The 21,890-nt window shown below is 40.2% G+C and overlaps 2 protein-coding genes across 3 annotated transcripts in view; both read right to left on the reverse strand.

Moving 5' to 3' along the window:
• MPHOSPH8 (M-phase phosphoprotein 8) overlaps nt 1–9,428 on the reverse strand; it is a 48,024-nt gene extending 38,596 nt beyond the window's left edge. For both annotated transcript variants that reach the window (XM_002691851.7, XM_005213825.5), the window contains exon 1: nt 9,065–9,428. In XM_002691851.7, the coding sequence (XP_002691897.2) occupies nt 9,065–9,289 (225 nt within the window). In that variant the 5' untranslated portion in view covers nt 9,290–9,428. The remainder of the gene's footprint in view (nt 1–9,064) is intronic.
• A 2,914-nt stretch (nt 9,429–12,342) lies between these two features.
• Nucleotides 12,343–21,890, reverse strand: part of PARP4 (poly(ADP-ribose) polymerase family member 4) — a 76,578-nt gene continuing 67,030 nt past the window's right edge. Inside the window, exons 33-34 of the mRNA XM_002691868.7 lie at nt 17,820–17,952; nt 12,343–13,228 (exon numbers count right to left, since the gene is read on the reverse strand). Coding sequence (XP_002691914.3) covers nt 13,033–13,228; nt 17,820–17,952 — 329 coding nt within the window. The 3' untranslated portion in view covers nt 12,343–13,032. The remainder of the gene's footprint in view (nt 13,229–17,819; nt 17,953–21,890) is intronic.

Raw genomic sequence — 21,890 nt, forward strand, 5'->3', positions numbered from 1 at the left:
CCTTCATTGCAGGCAGATTCTTTATCATCTGAGCCACCAGGGAAGCCCATATACATAAACTACAACAAAAACATTTTAAAGTTCCTTGTTGTGTCTTTTGTCCATTTTTCTTGTTCATTTATAAGAATTTTTCTTTTTAAAACCTTTGTTTTTGGTCATGGCACGCATCTTGCAGGATCTTAGCTCCCCGACCAAGGATCAAACCTGGGCCACAGCAGGCACAGAGTCCTAACCACCAGACTACTAGAGAGGTCCCTTTCTTTTTAATACTTGATGACTATTAAGTCTTTGTCATACATATTCCAAATTCTTGCTTTTCTAGATTTCTGATTTTTTTTTCTCCTTAACGCCCAACTTCACTGAGAAGCAAGAAGCCCTCAATTCAATAGTTCCCGCACAATCTGCAGAGCACCATTCTGGCTCTGCTTTTAACACTGTCTGATTTTATTCACACAGCCACCAAGGCCACAAGCTTTCCAAGCTGAGTGCCCTCCCAGGTCAGCCCCCAGTCATGCCCACACTGCTTTCCAGACACTCTGCTACCTGTAGGAAGACTCAGTATCAGCCTTTAAAAGGGTGAGAAAGTGAAAGATGATGGGAAAAGTATATAGCCTCTTAACTTTCAACAATAATCCTGAAAATCTTTATAATTTTAAAATAATAATTAAGAGCCTACGTAGGAACTTCCCGGTGGTCCAGTGGTTAAGACTCTCTGGTTCCACTACAGGGTGAGCAGGCTCTCTTAGTACCTGGTCAGGGAACTAAGATCCCGCTGCTGCTAAGTTACTTCAGTGGTGTCCGACTCTGTGCGACCCCATAGACAGCAGCCCACCAGGCTCCCCCATCCCTGGGATTCTCCAGGCAAAAATCCTGGAGTGGGTTGCCATTTTCTTCTCCAATGCACGAAAGTGAAAAGTCAAAGTGAAGTCGCTCAGTTGTGTCCGACTCTTAGCGACCTCATGGACTGTAGCCTACCAGGCTCCTCCATCCATGGGATTTTTCAGGCAAGAGTACTGGAGTGGGGTAAGATCTCGTAAAGTGGCCAAAAAAAGAAAAAGTCTGTCAGTTTAATGGTTCAGTTATGCAGCTGTGGGGGCGGGGGCAGGGGAGGAGTGATTATACCAACTGAAAATGTATGCACATTTTTTTTAGCAAAAGTGTGGAAAAAGAGAATTAGTATACAACATTGCAAGAGCTTCTATGAAGGTGTAGTTAAAACCAGATACACCAAGGTGAGACAGCATGGTTGCATGATGCTGAACTCCACTGTACCAATGGAGGCAAAGGAAAAAAACCTTAGTCAATAGTGTGCTGTACTGCCTTCAAGCAGCAGTATTCTTGGTCTTGGTAGGAGTATCACACGAGAAGTTACACTGTTACAGCAGAGTGGAAAAACCCCTTAATGTACCAACAATAGGGCATGGAAACAAATGATCCTTGCTTTGGGGCCACCTGATTTTTGTGTGGATAAAAATAATGCTAAATTTATTACTCAAGGGAGCTTTAAAAAAAAACACCATTTACTTTCATATGAGCAGAAAAAAAAGGTATATAGAGGAAAAAAAACAAAGCCAATATTAACAACTGGGGGATGTGAGTGAAGGCATGTGGGAGATTCTACACAATTCTTGCAGCTTTTCTGATTTAAGGAAAAAAAAAAAACAAACTAGTAAAGTTTTATTTCAACAATGAACATAGATATAAATTTAATATTAGTTATCAATTAAGTTTGATCTAGTCAATGACAATGAAGAATATTAATAATCATTTTTGAGTATAAGGTGTACATTCTCAATTTTAGCTCCAGACTTGACTGATAAATAGCAGCCTTTATTTCAGCAGTTTTGCTTCATTCATTCATTCAACAGATGTTTACTGAGGGTCACTATGTGTACAGCAGTATACAAAAGAAATGAAATCGTTGAATTATATTTCTTTTTTTAATAGGAATAATGTCAACCCATATATTGCCCAAGACTTTGCTGTATACTAAAAAATTTCATGACAGTCCTGGGATCTATAAACTTATCTTCAAAACTACCATAATCTCTATTTTCTTGGTAGCTGAGCTTAACCCATGAGCCAAACTATAAGGAAGGAGATGGTCCTCCTATCCTCTTAAGATTCTATATACTAGATAATTAGTTAAAAAAAAAAAAAATCTCAAGGCCAGTGAGTCTGAGTGTATTATGAACATGAAATTAAAAAAAAAAAAGCACAACTGTAATTAGGCACTTTAATGGACTTCAAGTATATTAATAATAAAAGCAAGAACTTCCCTGGAGGTTCAATAGTTAAGACTGCACTTCTCATGTGGTGTTGGGGGATCAATCCCTGGTCAGGATGCCTTGTTTCAAGGCAATAAATAAATAAAAGAAGTAAAAATAGCGAATATATTCTAAAATGGTGAGGCAAAAAATGAGTAATAAAAGAAGTAAAAATATCTGGTATCTTTTAGTACTGCTTTAAACACATCACAAAAAATGACAGTTATACTAATCAATAATATGAAGAATATGAAGTATGAACTGACTCATCTGAAAAGACCCTGATGCTGGGAAAGACTGAAGGCGGGAGGAGAAAGGGATGATAGAGGATGAGATGCTTGGATGGCATCATCAACTCAATGGACAAGAGTCTGAGTAGACTTGGGGAGTTGGTGATGGACAGGTAGCCCGGTGGACTGCAGTCCATGGGGTTGCAAAGAGCTGGACACGACCAAGCGACTGAACTGAAACTGAATGAAACAGAGAATAGCCTCCTGCATTCAAATTATTCTCACATTACTTCCCCATTCTCCCACAGTTTCAAGTTCTTAACTAATGGTTCATTTGCTTGCTGGCAGATGTATTATAGGTTTCAAGTAACCCAATTGGGCCCTGGTGGATCAAATGATAAACAATTAGCCTACAATGCAGGAGACCTGGGTTCAATCCCTGGGTAGGGAAGATCGCCTGGAGAAGGGAATGGCGACCCAGTCCAGTATTTTTGCCTGGAGAATCCCATGGACAGAGGAGTCTGGCAGGCTGCAGTCCATGGGGTCACAGAGTTGGACACCACTGAGTGACTGAGTTGAACGGTTTCAAGACAATTAATCAGGCAAATATTCAATGTAAAACAACATAAGAACTTACGTCAGTGAAAGTAAAAAATCCTTTTAAAGCGCATGAAACATTTATGAATACTCAAATGTTTGGAAATTAAGCAATGTATTTGTACACAATTTATGGAAATTGGAAAATAATGTTATCTGAATGAAAACAAACATAATTTATGAACTGCAACTAAAGTAAGATGAGAACATAATTTAACATAACATAAAGGTATGTTATTTGAAAAAAGAAAGGCTAAGAACAGTGAGCTATGCAAAGGAAACTATAAATAAGGTGAAAAGACAACCCTCAGAATGGGAGAAAATAATAGCAAATGAAACAACTGACAGAGTTAGATTAATTTCCAAAATATACAGGCAGCTCATACAACTCAATACCAGAAAAACAAACAACCCAATCAAAAAGCGCAAAAGACCTAAACAGACATTTCTCCTAAGAAGACATACAGATGGCTAATAAACACAAGAAGAGATGCTCAAAACCACTCATTATTAGAGAAATGCAAAGCAAAACTACAATGAAATATCACCTCATGCCAGACAGAATGGCCATAATCAAAAAATCCACAAATAACAAGTGCTGGAGAGGGTATCAAGAAAAGGGAACCACTACACCCGATGGCACCCCACTCCAGTACTCTTGCCTGGAAAATCCCATGGAAGGAGGAGCCTGGTAGGCTGCAGTCCATGGGGTCTCGAAGAGTCAGACACGACTGAGTGACTTCACTTTCACTTTTCACTTTCATGCATTAGAGAAGGAAATGGCAACCCACTCCAGTGTTCTTGCCTGGAGAATCCCAGGGATGGGGGAGCCTGGTGGGCTGCCGTCTATGGGGTCGCACAGAGTTGGACACGACTGAAGCCCCTTAGCAGCAGCAGCAGCACACTGCTAGTGGGAACATAAATTGATACAGCCACTGTGGAAGACAGTATTGAGATTCCTTTAAAAACTAGGAATAAAACTACCATACAACAGTCCTGCTACTGGGCATATACCCTGAAGAAACCAATACTGAAAAAGACACATGTACCCCAACGTTCACCACAGCACTATTTACAATAGCCAAGACATGGAAGCAACCTAGATGTCCATCAACAGATGAACTGATAAAGAAGCTGTGGTACGTATATACAATCACATCAGCCATGAAAAGGAACTCTTTTGAGTCAGTTCTAATGAGGTGGATGAACCTAGAACCTAATATATAGAGTGAAGTAAGTCAGAAAGAAAAAAACAAGTATCTTATATTAATGCATATATATGGGATCTAGAAGGAAGATACTGACAAATCTGTTTGCAGAGCAGCAGTGGAGACACAGACATAGAGAACAGACTTATGGACAAGGGCGAGTGAGATGAATGGAGAGAGCAGCATGAATGCATACGCACCAACATACGTAAATAGACAAGCAATGGGAGTTTGCTATATGACTCAGGGAACTCATACTGGGGCTCTGTAATAACCTAGAGAGGTGGGATGGGAGGGAGGTGGGAGGGAGATAAGAGAGGAGGAGACATATGTACATCTATGGTTAATTCATGTTGATGTATGACAAATCAAACAAACACTGTAAAACAATCATCAATTAAAAATAAATATTTTTTTAAAAAGCTGTGCACCCATCTCAAGATGTTAGAAAAAGACCAACAAATAAAGAAAGAAAATCATAAAGAAAAAGCAGAAATAAATGAAATAATTAAGAACTATACAATCTAATATTAAAAAGGATAATATCACAGCCAACTTTGGTTTATTCTATGAACATGAAGTTGAAATCAATGTAATTCATCACATTAGAAGTATAAAGGAGACAAATTATGCAATCATCTTATTAGACGCAGCAAAACAATTTAATAAAATTCAACATCCATTCACAATAAAAGTATTTAGCAACCAGAAATAAAGGGAATCTCTTTAACAAAGAGTAAATATACAAAAATTAATTGCATAAGCAACAAACAGTAAGACAAGGAAACTTTTCAAAAAATCACTTACCACTGCACTGAAAAATCAATAACACCTAAAAATCAATTTACTAAAACATAAAAAGTTATAAAACAGGATTTCTCTGGTGGTCCAGTAGCTAAGACTCCTTGCTCCCAATGCAGGGGGCCTGGGTTCCATCCCTGGTCAGATAATAATTTGCATGCTGCAACCAAGAGTTCACAGGCTGCAACTAAAGAGATCACACCTGCAGAAACTAACAACAAAAAACATCCCACACATCACAACTAAGACCAGGTGCAGCCAAATAAATATTTTTTTAAAAGAGTTATAAAGTATTATTGAAAAAATTTAATTAATTCTAAATTTATCCACAAATTCAATGCAAACCTCAATAAAAACTCAAAGTTTTTGTGTGCAAGGAAATTGACAACTTGATTCTAAAATTTACAAGGCATTGTTAAAGAATAAAAAAAGATGTGCTCAATGAAACTTGACTCCTACATTACACTATACACAAAATCAATTACAAGTAAAGTGCAAACATAAGTCAGAAAGACAAAACAACACAGCTTTCAGAAAAAAAAAAAAAAGAACATTTAGAGTAAGGAAAGCTTTCTCAAACCAGACATTAAAAGCACTCAACACCAAGACAAAGATTAACTTTTCCTACATTAATCATATTCTATTTACCGACACCACTCACAAAGGGTTTGAATCCAGAATACAAGAAATCAATAAAGACAACTCAGTAGAGATCTGAAAGGGCAGTTCATAGAAGATAACCAAATGATGAATAAATATATGAAAAGACGCTCAATGATTTCAACGCCGATTTCTAATATAAAATCCAGAAAAATATAAATTATAAGTAGGAAATACCAACAAATACACCACCACTACTGGCTGAAAATATAGACTGATGATATCAAGTATTGACAGGATGTGAAACGAAAGGAATTCTCATAAGCCAGTAGTAGTAGTGTAAATTGGTACTACTTTTGAAAACAGTTTCTTAGAGCTGAAGACATATGCATCTTGTCCTCCGAGGTGTATACCTCCCATTCCTAGGTACACAGCAATACAACCGAGAGAAACATTTGTGCACAATACACCAGGAGACATGTCCAGTAAAGTTCCTGGCCTGTTAGTCACTCAGTCGTGTCTGACTCTTTGTGACCCCATGGACTGTAGCCCACCAAGCTCCTTTGTCCATGGAATTATCCAGGCAAGAATACTGGACTGGGTTGCCGTTTCCTTCTCCATCAGTAAAGTTCACAGAAGCATTATTCAAAACTGGAAACAACCCAGGTGCCCATCAAAAGTAGTAGAAAAGATAAAACTGTAATATATTCATACAACTGAATACAGGTGACCCTTTAACAACATGGGTTTGAACTGTGGGATCCACTTATATGCAGACTTTTTTCAATAAATATATTGGAAAGATTTTTAGGGATTTTCAACAATTTGCAAAAAATTGCAGATGAACCATATATAGTCTAGAAATGTTAAAATAATTAAGAAAAAAGTATGAAAAGAATGCATGAAGAATATGCAGATGTTGGTCTATTACTACAAGAGTATAAGATGAGTGACAGTTAATGGAAAATTAATGTGTTAAGTTTTCTTAATGTGTTATAACTCTGCTTTCAAAGAATTATATCATTCTTTTCTAATTGGAGAAACTGAATATTAGCCTATTATTCAAGGTAAATGATGTCTTTAAAAATGTAACAGTGTTTCTCATACTATATTATAAATAGGACTGTAATACTGTATGCCATAAAAATTTTCTAATGATTTGTTCTTTAGCGTCTAGGTTAGACTGCTGTGCTGTGCTAAGTCGCTTCAGTCATGTTTGACTCTTTGTGACCCCATGGATTGTCCATGGAATTCTCCATGCAAGAATACTGGAATGGGTTGCCATGCCTTCCGCCAGCGGATCTTCAGTTGTGGCTGACTCCGTGCAAACCCATAGACGGCAGCCCACCAGGCTCCCCCATCCCTGGGATTCTCCAGGCAAGAACACTGGAGTGGGTTGCCATTTCCTTCTCCAATGCAGGAAAGTGAAAAGTGAAAGTGAAATGGCTCAGTCGTGTCTGACTCTTCGCAACCCCATGGACTGCAGCCCACCAGGCTCCTCCGGCCATGGTCTTCTCCAGGCAAGAGTACTGGAGTGGGGTGCCACTGCCTTCTCTGACTGATTACACTAGGCTACCATAAAACACTGAATCATTCAACTTTTTCACATTATCTTTTCATTGTTGATGTCAGTATTAGTAATACATACAACACCTACAATGTTTTATTTAAGACAATATTGATGTAGGCTCTGACAGGTAATTCACCTTGTAAACAAATGATGTAAATAGGGTAGGCAATACCATTAATATATTTTCTCTTCCTTACAATTTTATTAGTATTTTCTTTCCTTTAGTTTACTTTTTTATTAAGAATCCTCCCAACCCAGGGATCAAACCCAAGTCTCCCACATTGCAGGCGGATTCTTTACCAGCTGAGCCAAGGAAGCCCTTTATTAGAACACAGTATATAATATGCATAACATACAAAATATTTGTTAACTGTTTACACTATGGTAAGGTTTCCCTTTCTGGTATAAAAGCTTTTAGTAATTAGGTTTTGAGGGAGTCAAAAGTTATACTGGCTTTTCAACTGTGCGGGGCCAAGCACTCCTCGGCCCGAGTTGTTTGAGGTCAACTGTACTAAGCAGCAACCAAAAAACACCAAACTATAGCTCCAACAGCAGGGATTAAACCTCACAAAGATGTTACTGAGCAAAAAAAGCAGATGCACACCAAACAAATATAGTGAGATTCCACTTAAAGGAAAAAGATTTTAAAAATGGGGCTTTAGGTGCAGTTCCTACAATCCTTCGAAGCTACCAAGAGAAAATATTGTATTAAGAAGTGAATCATCTTAATTGTGAAGACATTACCTTCTTAACTATTTTCTGAATATCTTCCACCTGCCTGGCACTATGTTAAACGCAAGTGATACAAAAGTGTAAGACTGCTTCACCTCTCACCTCAAGGTACTTACAACTTAATTGGGAAAATTAAATACATAAGAACGTCCCTAACTTCAACTAACAATAATATTGTCGACATTGGATTTTAGTTATTTATCCCCCACTGGACAAGAGAATCTTTTGTGTCAGCAACTGTGTATGCTACAATTCATCTCTATATCCTCAGGACCTAACACGGCACCTACCAGGCAGTAATTGAAAGCAAAACTCTACCGAAATGAACGCGCAAAAAAAAAAAAAAAAAAAAAAAAGGTAGCATACGACAAATGGGAAATGAGAGACAATTAAAAAAACATAGGGAATAAAAAGGACAGGGAAGCCTGGAGTGCTGCAGTCCACGGGGTTGCAAAGTCGGATATGATTGAGAAACTGAACTGAAAAACACAACACACAGAGGACGATCGTGTAGGGCCTTTGGTCGCCCTACACCTATTTACTAAAATACATTATCTTCCCATTGCCCATCCTTCACCCACTCACCTTCCCCCAGCCCACAAATGATTCACTCACTTAACAACCTCATACACATTAAGCAATTACTGCATGCTAGGCACCGGATTCAAGTGCCAGCGTTAACAAGTTAATAAAGAGCACAGTCTCTGTACTAAGGGAGTTCACAGTCTAGCAGACTACCAACATGTAAAGAACGAAGTCTTGAAATGTAAAACAGAGGTCTACACAAAGTTTCGTAAGGGCACAAACGGAGGAAGCACCTCACTCTGAGGGGACCAGGGTCAAACAAGACACTGAGCAGGGTTCCCCACGAGAGATGGGGAAGCGCTGGGCAGAGCGCGGCGAGGACACTCGGTTCTCGGAGCCGAGACGCCGCCCTCGCGCCGAGGACGGCGGCCTAGGAGGGAGCCGAGATTTCAGCGCCCCCGCGCCGTGGACCTCCGCCACATCGCCTCCGGAGCCCCCTCTGCGCGGGCAGCATCACCCCGGGCCCGCACCTACCCCTTCAGTCTTCATGTCCAGGATCTTCTCCACTTCGAACACATTCTCGCCGTCCTCCTCGCTGTCCCCGCCTGCCTCTTTTCCTTTCGCGGCCGCGTCCTTCTCTTTACCCCTCGCCCCAAATCCCTCTCCTTCGACTGCAGGCAACTGACCACTGCCGTCGGCACCCGAACCAGGAACTGTAGCCACGCTCGCTCCTTCCGCCTCCGCCTTCGCCTCCGCCATAACGGAGCTCTCCGAGCTGCCAGGAGAGGGGCCGCTACGCGCGCCCCTCTCTCAGCCCCGAACCCCGGTCAGTCGGGCGCGGTTAACTGGAAAGCGCCAATGGCGGGCTCGGGACCGAGATGCGACGCGCGCGCACAACAAACACGTAAACGCGGGCGCGCCTCAGCCCTGCACCGCCCACAGGAAGCGGGTGGGCGGGCCAAGGCGGGAAGTGCCTTGGCGGAAGGAAGAGCCGTGACGTAAGGCCGCGGCGAGAGTCTCGGGCAGCGACGGGGGGGCGGGGCTTGAGGGACTTGGGCATCGCGGTGGGCGGGGCGGGGAGCGCCGTGGGGAAGGCCGTGGGGAGCGCCGTGGGGAGCGCGGCGGGCGGGGCTTGCGGGAAGCGGGCGGGCAGTGGAGCAGGCGGGCCAGAAAGATACCCGGCGAAACCTCTTCCCTGGCCGGATGCTGTCCAGACACCGGGATTCTTATCTGGGTGATGTAGCTAGGATAAACGCCTAGGATCCAATCAAACGCAACTCATAGTGCTGTTACGGTTTAGGGGCGTGCTGTTTAAAGATAAGGAAAACGTTTATTTTCCAAGTTCTAGGTGGGATTCTCCGCCCCTCCATCCCCCCCCCCCTCGGAAAATCAGAGAACGTGATAAAAAGTAATTTGCCCAGGTTATAAGTGATTGACAAAAAGTGCCCCCCCCCCAAATGAATTCTCGCCCACATTTCAGTTCAGTCGCTCAGTCGTGTCCGACTCTTCGCGACCCCATGGACTGCAGCACACTAGGCCTCCCTGGCCATCACCAACTCCCGGAGCTTAATCAAACTCATGTCCATCGAGTCGGTGATGCCATCTTACCATCTCATCCTCTGTCGTCCCCTTCTCCTGCCTTCAATCTTTCCCAGCATAAGGGTCTTTTCCAATGAGTCAGTACTTCGCATCAGGTGGCCAAAGTATTGGAGTTTCAGCTTAACCATCAGTCCTTCCAATGAATATTCAGGACTCGTTTCCCTTTAGGATTGTCAGTCCTAGAGTTGGATCTCCTTGCAGTCCAAGGGATTCTCAAGAGTCTTCTCCAACACCACAGTTCAAAAGCATCAATTCTTCAGTGCTCAGCATTCTTCACAGTCCAACTCTCAGACTACTGGAAAAACCATAGCCTTAACTAGACAGACCTTTGTTGGCAAAGTAATATCTCTGCTTTTTAATATGCTGCTAGGTTGGTCATAACTTTTCTTCCAAGGAGTAAGCATCTTTTTATTTCATGGCTGCAATCACCATCTGCAGTGATTTTGGAGCCCAAAAAAATAGTCTGTCACTGTTTCTACTGTTTCCCCATCTATTTGCCATGTAGTGATGGGACCGGATGCATGATCTTAGTTTTCTGAATGTTGAGTTTTAAGCCAACTTTTTCACTCTTTCACTTTCATTAAGAGGCTCTTTAGTTCTTCTTTGCTCCCACAGTAGTTAGGTGAAATATTTTTCTCTTTGAATTGCAAATAAGCAAATAGAGACTTTGTGGCAGTGGAGCTTTTTCTTTAACCTTGAATTTTGTTGATTAATATAAATGCACAAGGTGAGAATTGTGAGCGAAGTCTTATTTGGGGTAAAATGAGAACTCTATGCAGATGACAGGCTCTCTCCAGCACTGGAGGAACTGCTCCAAAGAGGTGGGGCTCAGCACAGGTGTGACTTCGGTGAAGAGGGTACTCACACTCAAGCACCTGCTTTGGCAGAGGGCCGCTGCTAGTTGCTTGGAGCAGATGTCCTTTTTAATGACTTTAGTGCTTTTCTAGGTATGAGGAGGTGTGAGAATTGGGCTCATAAAATCTCCAGAAAATATCTATCTGAAGCCAGTCTTGCGAGTTTTTCCCAGAGCACAGAGCCTCATTCCTAATCCTGGCCCCAAGTTCCTTTTAGGGGGTGTTGTAGGTCAGAGACTGCAGTGACTAATGACCTCATCCTTGTAGAGGCAGACGGCAAGTGACAGTTTTTAGTTGACAACTTAATTTACAAAATTAACTCTTTTAAATTAACAGATTACGACTGATGCAGCAGATCTTTGTGTTGGCTCGCTAAGAGCATCCTAGGCATTAGGAACATAAAGATAAATACATCACAGCCTGCCCTCCAGGGACTCTCAGCCTCTAAAGAAGGACAGCAATTCTAATAACTTGAGATATTTACAATATTAAATAAAATATTTTAAATAAAATAAAATATTTAAATTATAATTTAAAAAATATTATAAAGCAATATTAGTTGATGGGGGACAGCTTATTATTTCAGAATTCTAGCTAATGAGAAGGAAATAAAATAGAGAATCACAATATTTCTTAAAATGATTCAGACAACAGCATCATTAGCTGAAAGACTGATAAGGAATTGGATGTCAAAGTATATCTCTCCACAGATATATGCTGGTTGTACGGAAACAACTTCATATAGGAAACCTGCTAATCAGTGTTAACATTATTAAAGCAGATCAACCAGACTTCATGGTTCAGGTTGACAAAAATGTTGATCCTTAATCTCCTTGGGACTACAGATTTAATTCCCAGTTTACAGGAAATATGGGGAAAAAGAAATGGACACAGTCAGACATATCCGAATGTGAGACATTTGGTAAGACAGCAAGAGGGGAGAGAAGACTGTTATACATGTAAAAAAATTGACAAAATACTTTAAGTCTTGATGGGGGTCATTACACTATTTACTCTGCTTTTATGTGTTTGTGAAATAAAAACTAAATACATACATTCCCTGTAAAAATTTTTAATTTTTTTAATTTCAACTTTTAAAATTCAAAGTGTGTAAGACAGAAATAAAGTTTCTATTCCACAAAGGTAACTAGTTTGGAATATGACATTATAGAGTTCTATCTCATAAACACCTATTTATATAACTTTTAAAATGAGCTCTATTGCACACGCTGGGTGATGGCACTATGTATATATGCACATATGATACCTGCACGTGTCAATGTGTCCATGTTTCTGTAAGATTAATTTCTATAAGTACAATTCCTACCAGTGGAGTTTATAGGTCAAAGAGGGTAGTGATTTAATTTTTTCTCCCAGTTTTATTGAGATATAATTGACATATAGCACAGTATAAGATTAAGATGGCAGCAGCATGATCTGACTCTCAAACATCAGGAAATGATGATCACAGTAAGTTTAGTGAATATCCACCACCTCATACAGATATAGAGTAAAAGAAGAAGAAAATCATTTTTTCCTTGTGATGAAAACTCAGGATTTAGTCTCTGAACAACTTTCACATGTACTATACAGCAGTGTTAAGTATATTTTAATGCTGCATATTACATCCTAGTACTTATTTATCGTGTAACTGGAAGTTTATACCTTATGATCACCTTCATCCAATCTCCACCCTCCCCCAACCTCTGGTTAAAAAAAAAGTCTGTAATATTAGAATTTTTATCTAAAAAAGTTTTTTTTGGTTGTATTGCTTGGCTTGTGGGATCTTTGTTCCCTGACCAGGGATCAAACCCAGAATCACAGTGTTAAAAGCTTGGAGTCCTAACCACTGGACCACCAGGGAATTCCTTGAAATTTTTATTGTATAGTTGCTTGTTAGTTCACTGAAACAATAGCCTTTTTCCATTTATTTTAAAGTGATTGCTATACTGAATAAAATCATAATTAGATTTCATTATAGGCATCTATTATATCTGATTATCATATACATGAGGCATGAGTGCATGTTAAAAGACAAGTGCATGTGCGTCAGCCTTGGCTGTGCTTAAGGAGCCTGTGAGGAGGGGAGGCGGCATCTCTGGGCAGGATACCCAGCAGCTGCTTGGTGGCGGAGTCCCAGTCTTTACCCAGCTCCAGCCGCTGGCAGATGGATGGGTACTGCCCTTCAGTTCTTCTGAGCCACTCACTGGCTTTCTTTATTTTCTCGCAATCCCAGGGAATATTCCTAGATTAAACACATCTTTCCATCAATTTCAGAATATAATTACATACGAAATGTCATGTGGTGCCAAATCTAGCACATTATATAAATCAGACAAAATCTGTCAAAAATTAAGATACTTAATAAAAGCAGTTCTCTTTTATTTTTCCTCTGACGTTTTGTGAAAGTTCTTCCACCTGTCTGACATGGTGCATTTAACTTATTCAACTACTTGGAAACAGAGTAGCCCCCTCACTGCCCAGCTTCCCCGCATGTGACACATGTTCTTCTCGCTCCAGGACAACTATCGCTTCTCTGGCCCTTTACATGTTTGCTTGTTGTCATCTCCTTTCTATCCTTCAAGGACAAGCTTGATGCTATTTTACAAAGGCTTTCATTTCTCTCTCCTTTTTATTGTCCCAGGAATTCTCAACTCCATTGTTTACTTGTAAAGTACCTGAGAGTCACCCAAGATACTGGTATATATCTAATTTTAGCACACAAACGAGGAACAACTTACTTGTAAAATGTGCGTAACATAAAAACTTCAAGTTTGTGTCCAGAAAATGGTGTCAATTATTCAAACTAAAGACTCAGAAAAACCGTGGGATTGCTCATTAGTATTAGTTAGCTACTTCCTCATTGGTTTGTTGTCTGCTAGAACTTGCTAGCAAACAAATGTTGATATATACTAAAGAATATGGGGGAAACTGAAAACCTGGAGAATTTTCTCCATCTTCCCCGCCCCCCCCATGAACTGGGAAAAGGCCATCAGAGTAGTGTGGTGGTTAAGAGCTGGGTTCAAATCCTGCCTCTGTGATCACAGAGCACTCACTGGTTGTGATATTGGTTTTTTGTTGTTGTTGGCCACCTGTCTTGTGGGATTTTAGTTCCCTGACTAGGGACTGAACCCTGGCCCTCAGTGGTGAACCTGCAGAGTCCTAACCACTGGACCACCAGGGAATTCTCTAGTTGTGTGATATTGTTACAGCTTTCATTTATCACTGGAAGTCTGTTTCTTCAGTTATGACAGTGATACAAGATCCTATGGGTTTGCTGTGGGGATTAACAAAAAGCATGAATTTAAACAGTCTCTGGCACAAAGTGGGCAATCAATAAATGTTAGCTGAATATGATGACATGAACATACTAAATAGCTGGCATACCCAACATGGTTAAAAAGACCCACTAATTATTAGTTTATTGACAGTTACTAACTACTGAAAGCAGCAAGATGATTTTAAATATTCTCACGAATCCAAATGGCCTCTAAATTTTCATGGTTCTACTAAAATGAAAATTTTGATCATATACCTCCAAGCAATGTGCTACTGCATTAATGTTATATATATCATGAAGCCGAAAATATATAAAAGCTTTAAATATGCATAAATACGAAACAAAAATTCCTTAAAATATTGTTGTAAAGTGCCAACAAATAATTTTGCCCACACAATAACAGTGATAGGGTAACAGCATGGGTGTTATGATGTGTGATGGAATATACTTCACCGTTTTTCAAAATCTTCACTTAATAGTTTGTGCCACTACAATTCAAAAGGAGACTCAAAGTTATTCCAGTGGCTATCATAATTGGAAAAGATTTAAAAAGAGGAGGTGGCTCACTGGTTGTGCCTGTAAATCAAACAGTCCCTTCCACTAGTTCTTCAATGTATTTTTCCAGATATTCATTTAAAACATGTTGCTTACATATAGTAAAATGCTCAGTTAATTATTTTATGAGTACCTCCTTTGTGTCTGATGCTGTTGCTACTGCTGCTGCTGCTGCTGCTAAGTCGCTTCAGTCGTGTCCGACTCTGTGCGACCCCATTGATGGCAGCCCACGAGGCTCTCATCCCTGGGATTCTCCAGGCAAGAACACTGGAGTGGGTTGCCATTTCCTTCTCCAATGCATGAAAGTGAAAAGTGAAAGTGAAGTCGCTCAGTCGTGTCCGACTCTTAGCGACCCCATGGACTGCAGCCCACCAGGCTCCTCCATCCATGGGATTTTCCAGGCAAGAGTACTGGAGTGGGTTGCCAGTGCCTTCTCCGGTCTGATGCTGTTGGGAGTAGAGAATTTATTAATTTATTTATGGCTGAGCTGCGTGGCTTGTGTGATCTTAGTTCTAAGAACAGGGATTGAACCTGGGTTGTTGGCAGTGACTGTGGAGTCCTAGCCACTGGACCAGCAGGGAATTCCCCAGAAGTGGAGAATTTAATCAGTCCTTGTGAGAAGGTACAAGTAGATTTACTTATTTATTTTAGTTTCGTCTATATTATCTCTAAGAGATGACAACTTTTTCTTAAATGTGAAACTTAAAAATAGTTATGAATATTCTTTAATATCACAAAATATTCAGGTAATGTTTAAATTTCCCTGTCTTTTTTTAAAAGAAAAAAGTACAATGGGTCTTGTTCAAATCAGGATCCAAATGAGGGCTACGTTTGCCTCCTTTCAAACGTCCTTCTATTTTTTTAAAATGTCCTTTAATTTATAGGTTTCACCTCTCCTCTCTTTTTTCTCTTGTCATTTATTTCCTCATATTCCAGACACTGCTGACTACATTTCCATGGTATAATTTAACATGCTCAATCTCTGTTCTCTGATACCTGGTCTTTATTAGGTAAAAGATTTACACAGTTTCAAAGTCAAAATCATAAAACAAAGTACATGAGAAACCTAACTTCCATCCTGTCTCCTCCTTCTCCCCCAAAGAAAATATTTTATTAGTTTTGTTAGTTTTCCCCTTATCTTGCCTTTTTTGAAAAAACACTGTGTATGTGTGTGTGCATATGTGTACACACACAACACTGTACCATATGCATGGGTACAGATGCGGCTTCGATGAGCGAGCAGGGTGTTCATACCTGCCCCCAAGGCCTCCGTGGTACCAGGCATCAGCCAAGGGCTGGGGCCCCAGAACTTGTCACACACTTGTCACACGCTGCCACATTTAAGCATAAAACTTAGGGAGGCCCCAGAATTCTAAATCTGAACCTGGTCTTCTAGGTGGTTACAAAGTTGTATTTGTTGGAGTAGAGCTTTAAACATATTTAACTGAAGGTTTAATCTGCAATTTTTAAATACTTAAGACATATAGCATGTGAATCTCTATTTGTATGCTTGTCCCAGGCCCAGGAAATGTTAGATTTTCCAGAAGCACATACAAGCCATGTGCTGTAGTGAGAGGAGCACTGAACCAGGACCCAGCAGCACAGTAACTCTCTGAGCCGTTTCCTGTGAAAACACTGTCTGACCCACACACAGTGGGAGAGCTCCGGTGAGAGGCTCCCTTGAACAGTTATCTCTGTGCTTATACTTCGCTGCAGCTTCTTACAAGGTAGTTAAGAAATGGTTGAGCCTTTTTTTTTTAACTAAATAATCCATCTTCATCTTTTCCACATCCCTGCCCTCCATACACACACTTGTGAACTACAGCCTTGAAAAAATGTTTTCAAATAGGAAATAGTTGTAAAATAGTTACTTCCAATTACTTTGTAAAAACATAGCTGATTTGTAATTGATCAGCATAAATTATGATCCACTTTTATTCAATGTAAAAGTGTTTAAAGAAATTGTTACTCTCCAGTTCCCTTTCCCATTGGATCTGAACCCTGGTCTCGGTGGCCATAAAAGCTGTGCTTATAGTGTCTGCTGTAGAGCATGTGGGCTAGTTTCAAAGAAGGTTGAATTCTCTTGGAACTTGTTGCCTCTACCCCTTATAAAATAGGATCATCTTAGCCTTAAAGGGAGACTGTATGTGAAACTGCTAGTTGGTGTAGTAACTGCTGGCTAGTATTTTTGTATTTGGGAGGTGTTTATCAATAGCTTTCTTGCCTCCTGATCAATATTTTTCCCCTTAAGATCTGTTGCCAGTAAAGCTGTTTTCATCTATGTGGATCTAGAGTTGGGAGAGAAGCACTCCATGAAAAGGCAAATGAGGAGACAAGATGCTGTTTTAGGTGGAAACGCTTGTTTTGTTTGTTTTTGCTGACGCTGCTACCTGGCATATAAATGACCAATAAAAGACTCATGGATGTGAAAAAATTTGTTAATTTTTAAAGATAAATTCAAAGATGATTTCAAAATGTAGAGGCTTATTATACACAAAAACTTAAAAAATAAAAAAAAAATCATTCCCTATTTACTCCACTATTTTCTGGAATAAAAAATATATATAAAGACAAATTTTCCTTTAGCCTTATACATAATGCTTTAAGACTTGGGGTGCTATTTATGAGCACCTAAAGTTGCTTCCTGGCCTGCTCTCTACCCGTGTCTTGCTTATTACAAGAAATCCACTGAAAGAGTTTGGTTGCTAACTAGGGTACCTAATAGGAATGTATTTCCCTGTAGCCTAAACAATTTCTTTTCTTGATTAAGATAATTCTGTGGGGAAGAGGGGCATCATTGTTAATTTAGGAATTACTCTCCATAATTATTACACTGGATCCACAAAACAGTACAATAAAAACCTGGCCGACACACATACACTTGATATAGCTTCTTTTGCTCATGATGAAAACAAACAAGATGAAACAAACAGGCTGAGGGCAAATAAATAAGCAAATATAATAAAAGAAATGACTGAAAATATAAATGAGTTAAAGTCACCTGGGAATGGAAGCATCATCCAGTCTCATCAGCGATTTGACGATTATTCCCTCCTGTTCCAACTTGGTGCGAAGGAACTGCAGCACTAGAAACGTGGCGATCAGATCTAGAAGGCGCTCTCTTCCTCTTACACCTGGAAGTGAAGCATTTGTTTATGTCTGTTAGAGACACTGCATCCCAAACGGTACCTGTTTATAACAGTTCTGTTGAAGAATTACATTAATATTACTATTAAACCATAACACATGAGCACATCACAAAACTCTGTAATACTTAACAAGGTCCTTAACTAACCAGCTATTTAAATAAAAAAGGAGGGCAACTGGAACAAGGGTTTATCATAATATCCTGATGGTTGTTAGGAAACTGAATTCCATCCAGAGTCCCCCCTGCACCCTAACTTTCCACATAACCAGAGATGTGCGAAGTTCACGGAAAGAAATTTAGTTTCTAGGCTCCTGCTGCAAATACCTCAGGGGGATAAACCTAAGCATACAACAGATGAACAACTGATACATTGATTAGACCACTGTATTAATATCAAATTATTCCTAAGTGATCAGTAGTCTCGGAATAGACTTTCTAGCACTACTGGTGCCTTGGGGGCCCTGTCAGTAAAACAAAATTTAGATAATTTTCATGTTCCTGTAAATGCTCTGCTTGACCAGAAGCACTACACACTCAGGCAGCCAAGCCTGCAACTCTTAAATCAGCTCCTAGGGTCTCGGCTTATTTTTTTGTTCCTGGGTCTTTCTGAGAAGTCGGATATGCACCAGTCAATCAGAGGCACCTCCTGTCCCCTGCTGCCCCCTCCTATAAAAGCTAAGAGCCCCTTCCTTACTGTGCCTTCTCTGGGCTCGAGACTGGAGTCTGCCTGCTTTATGAAGTGTGAGATTAAAACCTTTTTGCTTTTCAAGATCAATAAATGGCTCTCTTTGATGATTTTAACAGTGCATACAGGTAACCAGTGTCCTTATCCAAATCAAGATATTTTACTCTATTATGAAAAATACCAACATTGAAAATGAATACTTATATCTACTGAGCCCAGAAATTGACCCATTTTTATTTTCTAAATGCAACCTATGTATTTGAGATGACTTTATACAAATATTTTCATTTTAAATATTGTTACTTTTCCAATCCCAAACTTTGTGAAACCAAACTTTCCACATCTTTTTGGGTTCAAAATAAGCCACCCCAGAATCTACCACTTTGGTGAAAAGCTAAAGGCAATCAACACTTAGGAGACTCAGGAAAAGCTTTTTACTACATCCCCCACCCACAACAGTCTAAAATAAATTAGGAGAGGGGCTATAACAGGAAGAGAGCTGTTGCCAGTCTTCCATCGAGAGACTGATCGCCAGGCAGTGCAAATATCTGTCTACCACACATTCTGTCCCCTCACCTGCCCATTCCCCACCCTCCAGGGAGCCCTACAGCCCCTGTCCCTCTCCCTTTCTCAGCTGCCTGGCTGCCTTTTGAGTCTCATGTTTCTTTGGCTCCCATACATACACGTACATATGCACGTATGTAATTCAAGTTGTTTCTCTCTTGTTAACCTTTAATTACAGGGGAGTCTCAGCCAAGAACTAGAAGGGTAGAGAGAGAGTTATTTTTCCTCTCCTACAATCTTCATCATCATTAGAGTAACAAGAGAAAGAAACAACTTGAATTACATACAAGCCTATGTACACGTGTAGTTTCCCAGGTCAATTAACTGTTTCCAAAATGTCTGATACGTAGCACTGTTTGCATCACCACAACAAAGTCACTCAATGGTTTTTTAAAAAATATCTGAAGCCTACAGAAAAGTAGAAAAAACAATATGATGAATATCCCCATCACCTCATAGCTTATCTACTCTTAACAGTTTTCCACGTTTTGAATTTTTCTCTTTTCTTTAAAAGAAAGAAAATATTTTAAGTTGAAGCCCCCCTTGTATACATCCTCCAATCCATCCACTTACACTCCAACCTTCCCTCAGCTTTTCAAAATAAACACTCTTCTGATCTGGGGACTGACATTCCTGTGACGTACACTGCTTTTGAAAGTGATCGTCGATGACTATGAACAGTTATATGCCAAGAAAATGGACAATTTAGAGGAAATGCCTGCAATGTGGGAGGACCTGGGTTCTGTCCCTAGGTTGTGATGATTCCCTGGAGGAAGCATGGCAACGCACTCCAGTATTCTTGCCTGGAGAATCCCCATGGACAGAGAAGTCTGGAAGGTTGCAAACCATGGGGTCACAACGAGTCGGACACGACTGATTGACTAAACACAGCACAGAGGAAATGCAAAAATTCCTAGCGATATATGATCTTCCAAGACTGGATCTCCCAAGTGCTGTATTCAATATGCCAGTAAATTTGGAAAACTCAGCAGTAGCCATAGGACTGGAAAAGGTCAGTTTTCATTCCAATCCCAAAGAAAGGCAATGCAAAAGAATGTTCAAACTATTGCACAACTGCACTCATTTCACACGCGAGCAAAGTAATGCTCAAAATTCTCCAAGCGAGGCTCCAACAGTATGTGAACTGAGAATTTCCAGGTGTCCTAGTTGGATTTAGAAAAAGTAGAGGAACCAGAGGACAAATTGCCAACATCCACTGGATCATACAAAAAAAAAAACAAGAGAATTCCAGAAAAACATCTATTTCTGCTTTGCTGACTATGCTGAAGCCCTTGATGGTGTGAATCACAACAAACTGTGGAAAATTCTTAAAGAGATGGGAATATCAGACCACCTTACCTGCCTCCTGAGAAACCTGTATGCAGGTCAAGAAACAACAGTTAGAACCAGGCATGGAACAACGGACCGGTTCAAAATTCAGAAAGGAGCACGTTAAGGCTGTATATTGTCACCCTGCTTATTTAACTTCTATGCAGAGTACATCATGTGAAATGCCAGGCTGGATGAAGCACAAACTGGAATCAGGATTGCTGGGAGAAATATCAATAACCTCGGATATGCAGATGACACCACCCTTATGGCAGAAAGCAAAGAAGAACTACAGAGCCTCTTTTTGAAGGTGAAAGAGAGTTAAAAAGCTGGCTTAAAACTCAACATTCAAAAAACTAAGATCATGGCATCTAGTCCCATCACTTCATGGCAAATATATGGGAAAACAGTGAGAGACTTTATTTACTTGGGATCCAAAATCATTGCAGATGGTAACTGCAGCCATGAAATTAAAAGACACACGCTCCTTGGAAGAAAAGCTATGACAAACCTAGACAGTGTATTAAAAAGCAGAAACATTACTTTGCCAACAAAGGTCTGTCTAGTCAAAGCTATAGTTTTTCCAGTAGTGATGTATGGATGTGAGAGTTGGACCATAAAGAAGGCTGAATGCCGAAAAACTGATGCTTTTGAATTGTGGTATTGGAGAAAACTCATGAGTCCCTGGGACTGCAAGGAGATCAAACCAGTCAGTCCTAAAGGAAATCAATCCTGAATATTCATTGGAAAGACTGATGCTGAAGCTGAAGCTCCAATACTTCGGCCATCTGATGGGAAGAGGCAACTCATTAGAAAAGACCCTTATGAGGGGAAAGATTGAAGGCAGGGGGAGAAGGGGATACAGAGGATGAGGTGGTTGTATGGCATTACCAACTTAAAGGACATGAGTTTCAGCAAGCTCCAGGAGGTGGTGAAGGACAGGGAAGCCTGGTGTGCTACAGTCCATGGGGTCGCAAAAAGTTAGACACGACTGAGCCACTGAACAACAAGAAGGCTGAATCAGGAAGAAAAGTAGAAAACAGATCAGTTATCAGTAATGAGACTGAATTAGGGGGAAAAAAAAACACACCAAAATCCTCCCAACAAACAAAAGTCCAGGACCAGACAGCTTCACAGTGAATTCTAGCAAAATATGTAGAGAAGAATTAAGATCACGGTTTAATATGCACACACTGATCAATGTGTTCAACAAATCGAGGAATAAAGATCATATTATCATCTCAATGGCTGCAGAAAAAGCTGGATTGCTTATTAAACATCTTATTTTTTAATTAGGCATTTATCTCTATGAACTTCTCTCTTAGAACTGCTTTTGCTGTATCCCA

The sequence above is a fragment of the Bos taurus genome, chromosome 12 (assembly GCF_002263795.3).
Source record: "Bos taurus isolate L1 Dominette 01449 registration number 42190680 breed Hereford chromosome 12, ARS-UCD2.0, whole genome shotgun sequence".
NCBI lineage: Eukaryota > Metazoa > Chordata > Mammalia > Artiodactyla > Bovidae > Bos > Bos taurus.